Here is a 12,009-nt window from a genome sequence, read left to right as displayed (position 1 = left end):
AAATTTTTATTTCTTTAGATATCTTATTTAATTAAATTAATGTAGTTAAAATATATTTTAATTTATTGAGAATTGAATATTATTATATTAAATATCATGATTCAGCAAAATTTTTCAAAGTCATGCTGTTATAGTTCTTCGTTCATTCGTATGTATCTTCTCGTATAATAGTGTGAAAAATTTTAACAAATGAAGTTTTGATTAATATATATTGCCGTTAATGTCACTGTTATTTTTCATATGTTTTATTAATACTTATAAAATATATAAAATTTAATTTAACATTATTATAACATATTTATATATTTTTTATACTTTATATTAAGTATATTAAAAAATGTATTTTATTTAATTTGATATTATATTGAATAAATTATTAAAATACATAGAATTAATAAATTTAATAATATAGTGATTTTTAATAATAATAAATAAAACATAATATAAATAATAAAGAAATTGAATCATTTATAATTATTAAAGATTTTTTATTGACAATGATCTATATATTCTTAATATCTAATAATATTATTATTAATATTTAGTATTTAATTTGTGTACATGTTTTATATTGTATTTAATATTTATTTTTCAAAGAAAAACATATAAGACAATTGTTATATTCACTGATTCCAATGATAATTATATATAATAATGATAGATATAATTTCTCTTGAAATATATTGATTGATCTACTAAATCAGATATTGTAGGACATGAAATTTCCAATGCAAAATTCATATGCTTTTCTCAAGCTCTTTTGATTGGATTTGCTTAATTATTTGATTGAATTGTAGCAATATTGCAGCAGATGTTGCAGCAATATTTGTTATTTTATTTTTATTTCTTACTTCAAAAGTAAAAATACAGTCATTTACAATACAATACAATCATTTTGGTTCCAATGTTTTTAAATAATAATTTATCTTGAAAGGTTATAATGTGTACTATATAATTTTTTCCCATTTAAAGAAGTTCTCGTAGTGAGTTAATATATTTTTCCTAATTTTACAATCTAGTAACAAATATATGCTATATATCATTTATTTTCATATTGTATGATATTTATGTGCATGAAATAAAAAAATTAATTGTTGTTGGATAAGTTTTCATTTTTCTGAATTAAAAAATTTTGTAACACCTAAAAACATGGATATTAATTAATTAAATTATTCAAAAAAATAAATTTATTTCAAAATAATTTGTTTACCAATTGGAACACTGGTAAAGTATCAGGTATTTGACCCTGAGTAATTTGTTATTGACTTCCACTTGACACATCAGATTGAGGTTGGACTATACTTGATACAAATGATTGAGTTCGTTAAGCCATATCACCTTCTTATCTATTTATCATATTTGTGAAACCAATGAGATCTTTAATTCTTAGCAATCTGCCTTTTTTGACAATCATATTTCTTTTTATTCCAACTTTTTTTCGTTGTAGTAAAATAACAGAATTATTTTTAGTATATTGCAATAAATCCATTAGTTGAAAAATTAATGGTTTCTCGATTACATAATTATATGATTAATAATTATATTGTGCGTTGTTAATAAAATGGCATCAAATAAGATTTATTCTTATTTAAAGATAAATTAACCTCATATACCTACTCATTTAGTCATTCGCATTCTTATAATTGGATTCATCGCATCTATTAACTACCATCGATAACATTTATTAGTATATGTTATATTTAATGAAAGTATAATTTATCACCTGTATCTTTTTGTTAAATCGGATACCAACTTACAATATAATACAGTCTCGTACAATAATAATCGAATCTTGATAACTCGAATTTTAAAAAAAAGCTGAAATTTTTTGAATTATAATGATTGAAATTTTGAATGAGAGATTTATGAAGAACAAATGAAAATGCGACATAAAAGCTTTATATAAAGGTTGATACTGTTTCAATTATAATGAAAGTTTTTGACCATGAATTATTTATTGCATATATATAAACATAATCAATTGAATTTTATTTTCTTACTTAAATTTTATTTATGAAGAAATAAAACTTTGAAAATTTTTCTTATAAAATGATAAAATTATTATATATAGAATGATATATAGAAACAAAAAAAAAAACAATTTTAATATTAGAAATGCATGAAATCAAAAGTTATATGTCTTTAAAAATGCTTTATTTTTCGAATTATATTGGCTTTTATCGATTTCTTTCATTGTCCAGCCAAAAAAAAAAAAATTTTTCTTTCTATTAAAAATTATACGTGCACATTATCGACAATTGGTAATTTTGATATTTGAAATCGGTATTCGTAATAACATTTTAATTATATACTATATATACTTTTAATATTTGTCCATAGAACATTAGAATATCCCATAAGTCCTTCGGAATTTGAATTCCGTCTAAAATAAAAAATATTCTTAGGTGATCGAAGTTACAATAATAATAATATAAGTATCATATTTAATATCTATCTTTTGTATTATAATTAGTGAAAAGAACCAATATGACAATGAATAATATAAATTTAAATTGTTTGTAACTTCATAAATAAACATCAATATTTTATACATAAAAATATTTTTATATTTGTTTGACATCTTTAGAATTAACTCTGCAATAATGTTTCATAATATATTAATATCTTATACATATTAAATATCTTAAAAAATATATTTATCTTGTTTAATTTGATATTGAATAAATTATTAAAATATTTACAATCAATGAAACTTAACAATATCTATCATTATAGCAATAAATTGTTCAATACACATAAGGAAATTAAATCATTCACAATTATTTAAAGACTAGTTTATTGATACTAATATCTACATATTATTTCATGTATGATTATTATTTAGATTTGTGCATGTGTTTTATATACTTTATGAAATTACATAATATGCTTCTTGTATTTAATTGTGTATTTAATTGTTAATCTTGTATTTAATTTAATTATACTTATATTGGACGGCACAATTCAATAAAAATGATAGTAATATTTTTATTTTTTACATTTCTACTAGATATAAAAGTTAGATTTTTATTTATGATTTTTCTTCTTGAAAATCAAGATAGGGATGAATATCAAGAGTGGATGAAATCATATTAACATCTATTTTTTCTGAGCACATTGGACATGTTTTCTCAGATTCAATGATCCTAATATGTCAAAATATAATATATAATATGAAATATAACTATATATATGCATTATTTTAAAATAAGATATCATACATACCTTAAAAATTCACTTCTTATACAAGGAAAATCACATTGTGGACATACTGCAAAATCATCTTCAATAATATGTCGACCCTAAAATCAATTATCATGCTCAATTAAAAAAAATAAATAATAAAAAAATAAATAATAAATAAAAAATAATATATTAAATTTTAAGATAAATTAAATAACAATAACATCTAATAATATTTTAAAAAACACTAACTGTAGCTACACAAAAAGGTATTGTATTTTTACATTTGTCACAAGTAATTTCTGTTTCTGGAAGTTTACTTTTACAATATGGACATGGAGTTAAAGGTTCATCTTCAATTTCATTATCTTTTGATTTTGGTGGTTTTCTTACAATTGCTTCAATCTTTTTACTATATTTAGCATCAATTTGACTTCTGTATTCTGGACGCATCAACATAGCAGCATAATTAAATGCAGCATACTTTAATCCAGCTCTTTGACATTCTATTACAGTAGATGTTAAGATTGGAACAATATCTAAAGTAAAAAAGGAGATATATTAATAGATTATATTATTATTTTAAAATATATAAATATTTTTTTACTAACGTGATGGAAATTTTGATATATTATTGGCTACTCTTATTAACATACGAGCACCACGTAAATGATCATTTTTTTTTACATGAAGTCTAACAAGAATGTAGGAATGTAAAAGTCTTAAATTATTTTGCATTTCTAAAGGTATATTAATCTTATTTTTTTTTAATTCTTGATACATGCCAAATAGAACATCATGAGCACTTCTATAATTTCCTATAAAATAAATTTATTTAGTTATTTAGTTTTAATATAAAAAATAAGAGGTTTTAATACAATAAAACAATAATATGAAATTGTGAAAAATTAAAGAAGTAAAAAACTCTTTATTTTCTGATTGTTGAAAAATTTCTAATATTTGGGAAAAAAATAAAAATAAAAAAATTATCCAATATTGTATGATGATAAAAAACCATGAAAAAATTATTTTTAAAATATTTAAAATATAAAATTTACTATTAAACTAATAATAATCATATTAATTAATTAAGATAAAAATTATCAAAAATTAGTTAAAATAAAAAATAAATAAAATTAAAAATTAGTAAAATTTTGAAAACTTTAGCACTTTTAAAATTTTACTCCTTACAATTACAAATGATATATATATTATTTTGATATCATTTGATATCGCTATTATATATAATAATTTACAATTTATCATTAGAAACTATTATATAGAAATATTATATATAAAAGATACCATTAATTTGTTCTTCATTTGCAATTATAATTGCTGTTTTTGCAGCATCTTTATATTGTTTTCTAGCCATATATAATCGAAATAGATATTTAGGATCCTGTAACGAATATAAATAATCAATTATCAATCAAATTAATATATTATATATATTTTTACTAAAAAATAATACCTTTGGCAATCCATCTCCACCTAATAAAAAATCAATCAATTGATTTGCTAATTTATCATCTTTTGATGAAGCAACTGTATCAATAGCTAATGTAAGAACTTCATTTTCATCTGTTACCAATTGTACAGCTTTTAATAAATGTCGTAATGCTTTTTGATATTCTTTAGCATGGAAATAATATTTTCCAGCTAAAAAATTATTTTTTTGAGATTCAAAATGCATAGCAAGACTTTTGAAATCTTCTTTCCGTGAATTACTATCATCAATCGTATTTATTAAAATTTCTCCATATAATTCCATTTTTCCATGTTGGTTAGCTAATTGAAAAGCTTCTTCATGACAATTTGATAAAATTAAAAATTTAATTGCTGAATTATAATCATTCATCTTCTGAAAATATTTCGCGACCATTTTAGCTCCTTCTATACTTTTAGTTTGTTGTACTACTTCAACACTTCGAGCTAGAATTAAAAAGTTATATATAAATTCTAAATCATATTTAAAACATAATATTAATTATATTACCAGGATTGTTTAAATATTCCAAATTAATCCTAATTATGTTCTCGTAATCTTTTGCAATCTCATATGCCTTTGCTGCTTCTTCATATTTGCCTTCAGTTTCTTTGGCCTTAGCATATTGTATATTAATTTTAGCAGATGAAATTTGTGGTAAAAGCTGTCCCACTTTTGGCCAATTTTTTAATTTTATATATGCAGAAGCTGCTTTATCAAAATATTCAGCTTTTTCATATAATAAAGCTGCTTCATTAAATTGCTATAATAATAATTAATATATATATATGCTTGAAATATATATTTATAATCACAATACATACCTTCATTGATTCTAATATTTCTGCACATTCTTTTCTTAACTGTCTTGAACTTTCATTATCCATAGCTATATTCACACCTCTTCTACTATCCCCACATCTGATTGACATTCTTGCAATTCCAGCAAGACATAGATTTCGATGATGAGGATTATATATAGTTGTACTATCTACATTATTTAAATCTACTAATCCACGTTCGTAATTTGTTAATGCTTTTGGATAATTACCCCTAAAAACATTTATATATTTCTTATTTATGTATAATAATAATAAAAAAGAAAATGAATATAGAAATTAGTATTCAATTTTAAATACTAAACACAAATAATTTATAAATTTTATATTCTTACATAAACTCTAATTGTTGAGCATATTCTCTAGCAATATATGGAATTTCATCAGCTTTCAATTTTTGAGCTAAATTCAATGCCTGCTCCCATTGCATTAAGTCTCTTCTCAAATATAAGGCTTGTACTGGTTCTGATGATTGTAAAAAAAATTGCTCTGCCTGATTGTAATTACCAAGTAAGATACATGCATGTCCACATAATAATGGTAATTCATCTATAGTTTCCATGTTTTGTAATGCCCAAACCATTGCAACTTCTTCTAAATAGCGATAAATTCGAAGTGCTGTGATAGAAATGATTTAGAAATTAAATATATATATAATTTATATATTTCTTATTTGTATGTATAACATAATAATAATAATAACGTAGTAATGATAATAACAAAGAAAAAACGAATACCAAAATCAATATTTAAATTTGCAATTGCATTTTCTCCTAATTTTAACCACGAATCTTTTTCATTAATTTTTTCACATGTGATCCATGCCTGTTCAAATCTGAAATACAATAGAATAAATATCTTATATTTAACAAATAAAAATATAATGTTTACCTTCTACAAAGAATTTGATTTTCTAATATTTCTTTCATTTTTGTATATTCTACAATATTTCCTATGTCTTCATGAGAAGATAATGTAATCTGCATTAATTTATTACTTGTTGAACTTAATGTCAGTTCTCCAGAATACATCAATAGCGGTAATGTTTCAGATGGTAGTTTTGTTGAGTTTATCTTTATAATTTTTATACCTATTTTCAAAAAATATATATTTGTATTTATATATATTATATATGATTTTTCAATTTTTGTAATGGTATTTGGTATGATTTTCAAATTTCAATTTACCTTCAATAAAATATTTTACAAATACATATGTAGTAATGACAGTTTTATTGTAAATAGCAAATATATTACGTTCCAAAATATTTTGATCCCAAATTAAACCTTGAATGCAGTCTAGACAATCAAGAATTTGTAAAACAGTTTCTTGCACAGGATTATAGATATAAACATCAAACTTATTATCTAAAAAACACAATTGTGTTCCATTTGTATCTAAATAAATTTCTTTTATACCATTATTGTGTATATGTTCAGTAGATTGACTAAAAATTTCTAGACAAAAATAAATTATGTGGCCCATCTAAATATATCATAAATACAAATTAATTTCAACATTATTTATTTAAAATTTTATACATTTATATAAATAACTTACATCACTACCATAGATTAAAAAATCAGTACTGAGGGCATGGCACGTTATTTTGTAATCTGAAGCATTTAAACTTGGGAACATTTTTGTATCTTTCTCTTCTTTTATTAATGTTTGATCCATTTTAATCTACAAGAATAATATTTTAACATACATGTAGTTAATTTATTAATATATCATAATATTAATTTGTATATATCTTAATATACTTGTTACCGAATGTAATTGTAATTTGCCATCAAATAAAACAGATGCATAAGTCTCATTCAATCGTATAGAATCTATTGTTGCTAAGTAATCTCTTTCAAAATGGATTGTAGTATTATAATTGATGCCTGATATATCCCAGAATAATGCTCTATTATTTAAACCCACTGCTACATGCATAGGACCAATTGCTAATACTGATGGTTCTATTATAGTATTAATTATTATTGGTTCTGATTTCTCCTAAAAATTAATTTTAAATATTATAATTTTATAAATATAAATTTTTAATTTTTATGTGTCTACCTTATCCAATGTATAAAGATAAATTGTAACTTCTGTTAAACTAGTAAGTAATGCAATTCTATTTCCATAAACGCTAAATAATCTAGGGATCTGTATTAAATAAACTAAAACATTTCCACTATAAGTCACAGTTGCTATCATTGTACCATCCATTGACCATTCTATTGTACTAATACCAGTTTCACCATTTATTGTAATCAATTTTTCAGTCTCTTCTAAATTTTGTAAATTATGTATTTTTATATTATTATCTCCACATGTAGCAATTTTTCCTATTACTTGACTTATAGCCAAATCAGTTAAGGAATCTTTATGATTCTTAACTTGAAATAATTCTTGGCCAACTTCTTTAATGTGAGTGGATATTGCAGTGAAATATCCAGTTTGAAAACCAACTAAAATATATCCATCCCCATACCTGAAATATAACATTTGGAATAAAAAAAGATAATTGATTTCTTAATAATTTAAATCTTACCATTTATAAGTAATAATAGGACCATAACGTTTTTGAAAAGCTAATTCAATAGGATTTTCTGGATCCAAAATATTATATAAAAATAAGGTAGTTTTACTAATAATAAGAGATACCTAGAAAATAATAACAAAATAAAACAAATTACACAGAAAATAAACACAGAAATATATGGTATTTTTATATATTATTAATTTATGAAAAAATCATACTGTATTTTCACCCCCAACTCTGTGATCCATTTTCATTTCATTAAATTGAATATCAGATGCATCTCCTTGAAGAGGTATTTCACGTCTTGTATCTCCATCACTAGTACTAATAGTTAAAATTTTATCTTCACTGACCAATGCAAGAAGACCCTCATAAGACCAAGCACCACAAGTTATCTTTTTTTTGTGTTTTCCCAAAATTGGTATTCGTCTACATATTAATTCATCATTTAATATATAATATATAATAATATATAAGAGTATTCCATATAAAGAATCATAATAACATACTTTGAATTAATATGATCATAAAGTATTAAATTTCCTTTCTGTGTTCCTACTGCTAATAAACAAGTTCTTTTTGCCCATATCATACATGTTAATCCATCTCTTACACCAGCATCAATTTGTGTTTTTTTTCCAGTTGTTGCATCCCATAATATAATAGCAGATGAATTTTGAGATATAATAGCCAATAGATCTCCATCGGAATCCCATCCAAAACCAGTGCAAAGACCAGCAATTTGAATACGTTCTTGTAAATCACCTTGTCTATCAAAAATAGCAACTGAGGAATCATAACCAGTAGTTGCTAAATGAGTACTATTACCAGGACGCCATGAAATGTAAACAGTACCAGAACCATGAGGTTGATATAATTGATAAAGAACCTGTACCAAAATATTTGACAAGTAAGTATAATTATGAATAAAATAAATACTGATTAATATATTTTAAATAGATAAACATTTTCTTTATTATAATCTTTAAATATTTTTTATTATAATTAAAATTTTAAATGCTATAATTCAATAAATAAAAAAATTGTAGTCTTCTTAATAATAAATATATTAACCTACCTTCTCAGTCGACATTTTTGAAATTAAATAGTTTGGTATTATAATCAAAAGAGCCAAACAGACTAATTGCCCAATAATATATATATAAGAACAGTTTGATGCCTCATAGTTAAAAGATTAATTTATTAAATGATATATTTTACATGTAACTTAATATTTCTTTTACTCGCCATGTTGTTTATATTTCGCTAAGCTTGATCAATTTAAAATTGTGTTAATTGTGTATACAATTGTTGCCATGGATATTAATAACTAGTATAGCATTTTATAATTTAATATTTATTTTTCTTTAGAGAAGTGTACGATATTTTATTGCAATATATATTTATTGCAATATATATATATATATATATACAGCTATAAATAAATTAGAAATAAAATTTACAAATAAAAAAACAAATGTAATAAATATATAAGTGAGGTTCATTAAAATATACCATTATTATTTGAACATGATCGATTATTATTTATCATCAAAAAATTGCACGTATTTTGCAACTCGTGATACAATATAATACAAAGATATGAATTCGCAAGATGATAAGTAAGGTTAAGAAAAAGTAAATGGATGAATGATTAAAATAAGTATATGCAAAAAAAAGATGATTTAAAATTGAATTTAAATTGCATTCTTTCATGTCTAAAATGATAAAATATTTTGTAAACAAATGTATATACATGTTTTTGGATATTAAATGTATATACATATCAGGTATGTATGTAATTACATTAATACTTTATCGATAATATCCATCAAAACATTATGTGATGATGATTATATCGAAAGGTTAAAATTTTAAACTTATTATCTTTAATAAATAAATTGAAACTATTGCAATATATTCGTTGTATCTGGATAACAAATGTTTATTCAGCTATCCAGGTTTATAAATTCATTTTTAGTTTTTTTCAATAATTTTTAAAATGTTTATATTTTGTTCACCATTATATATGAATAATGAACTCATAATAATGAATATACTATAATAATAATGAACTCATACTGTCTTTGTTTAGGAAAAAATAATTATACAAGTATTGCTACGTAATTTTTGTTTCGAAATAAGCTATAAAACATTTTATCGTCTTACGTAATGAGATAAAAGTTGTTTAGTAACAAATTCTAAAGATATAGATAAACGAATATTATATCTTTTGAATAATTTTGCGCGAACTTGAAGCATTTTAAAGCATAAAATAATCATATTATTCAAATATTATTCAAACAAATTTGATAAAGCGACGAAAACAAATAATTTTAAAAATAGAACATTACAAAGAGTTGATGTGATATATAAATGTTATTTGTCGTGAAATGGATGTTAATTCTTCAATATATCATATAATTGATATATGATATCAATAATATATCAAATAAATTTTGATATATTACACATTTGGCAAGAATATTATAACTATTGGGTCATCTTGAAAATTTTTTCAAATTTTAAACAGTTTAATTTTTAAAAACATTATTCTACTGAATTTATTTTTTTTTCTTGATTTCAAAAAATTATGAAAAAATATTGAAATGTTTTTGAAATGATTTTAAACGATTATGAGATGTATGTAATCTTGATGAATGTTGTAAAAATAAATCATGAATGACTTTTGAATAATTGTAAGGAATATATTTGCAAACAATAGCATTTTAAAAACATATTCAGCAGAATTATGTTTTTTTAAACGAATAGTTCAAAACTATATATGAACTTTGGAAAATATAAGATTCAATATATAAGATATACCATTTTTGCGTGACACAGTATTTATATCTTTTAACCTTTGTATTTCCTTTTAAAAAAGTTTGCGTGCACGAAAAAATTAGTGTAATCGGCAATGCTATTTGCTTAAGATCGCAAACAAAGATAAAATTGTATTCTTGAAACGTTTTATTATTACACGAGCCGTTGTAATGCGTACAATATTGCTTTACTGATCCGAATCAACCAGTCGATCAATCAGTTTTTGAAACGATATACACGCATCAGCGATTTTTCGTTTTTATCGATCGAAAACAAACAATAAAATATTTAAGGAACATTTAATACTTATCTTTAATATGATTTTCTTCGACTCAAAACTGTTTCATTCATGCTTCAACAAGCATGCATTGACTTAACATCATACTTCACTGTTTGTATATGAATATGATTTAACTTGAAAAGGCATAAAAACAATAATTAGGAAGGACGTTGCTTTCATGGATATCGCTTAAATCTATCGCGGTGATCATAAAAGTGATGATAATAATCGTTCCATCGTTATAGATATTTAATACGTAGCAATGTTGTTCGGTATATATATATACACTATGTAGCAGTGTCGCCGAGAGACGCGAGATTTTTTTTCTTTATTTCTTTCCTTATTGCCGATTGATTATTATATACTATATACAGGATAAATCAATACAGGTTGTTCGATTAAAAAAGAAGAATTAATTTTTGATTTTCTTCATTAAGAAATTGTTCAATCGAGGAACATTGCGTTTTCTTCTTTTGTGAATAAATACAATAGATATTATTTTTACCGAAGGAAATATATATCATAACGTGTTACATCTCGCGACTCTTAGGAGCCTGATTCAAATGGAAGGAATACGATCTATCTTACAAGCTGAATAATGTTGGTGCGTTAACGTAGTACAGTGCGTCTCTATTAACGCGATTACGAGCTTAGAGATAAATTCATACTCGTCGTAATGCTATTACTCGTTATTACAAACTAGAAACAATTTCTAATGACTTTGTGAATAGAACTTTTTAATTAGGCTCTTGAGCAGTCTAAACACGAGAGAAACAAAATGAACTCAATTTCGCGTGCGCGCGTTTTACTTTAGTTAACCCATTAATTCGGCATCTTTAATTATTTTTTTGCGTCG

At 23.0% G+C, this 12,009-nt stretch overlaps 1 protein-coding gene across 1 annotated transcript; it reads right to left on the bottom strand.

Moving 5' to 3' along the window:
• Positions 1–2,928: 2,928 nt before the first annotated feature.
• Positions 2,929–9,413, bottom strand: LOC102674604 (WD repeat-containing protein 19). Its single transcript, XM_006612355.2, has 19 exons — positions 9,129–9,413; positions 8,560–8,939; positions 8,269–8,479; positions 8,060–8,172; positions 7,582–7,999; positions 7,285–7,518; positions 7,072–7,197; positions 6,699–6,996; positions 6,403–6,601; positions 6,249–6,346; positions 5,847–6,129; positions 5,497–5,725; positions 5,183–5,435; positions 4,658–5,118; positions 4,489–4,585; positions 3,795–4,001; positions 3,436–3,722; positions 3,226–3,302; positions 2,929–3,146 (listed from the first exon to the last, which is right to left on the bottom strand). The coding sequence occupies exons 1-19, from the start codon at positions 9,141–9,143 to the stop codon at positions 3,032–3,034; spliced, it is 4,101 nt and encodes a 1,366-aa protein (XP_006612418.1). The 5' UTR covers positions 9,144–9,413; the 3' UTR covers positions 2,929–3,031.
• Between the last annotated feature and the right edge of the window lie 2,596 nt (positions 9,414–12,009).

This window comes from Apis dorsata, unplaced genomic scaffold, assembly GCF_000469605.1.
Source record: "Apis dorsata unplaced genomic scaffold, Apis dorsata 1.3 scaffold_111, whole genome shotgun sequence".
In the NCBI taxonomy this organism is placed as follows: domain Eukaryota; kingdom Metazoa; phylum Arthropoda; class Insecta; order Hymenoptera; family Apidae; genus Apis; species Apis dorsata.
Note: the sequence above shows the minus strand (reverse complement) of the source record. Positions and strands in the feature narration are given on the sequence as shown.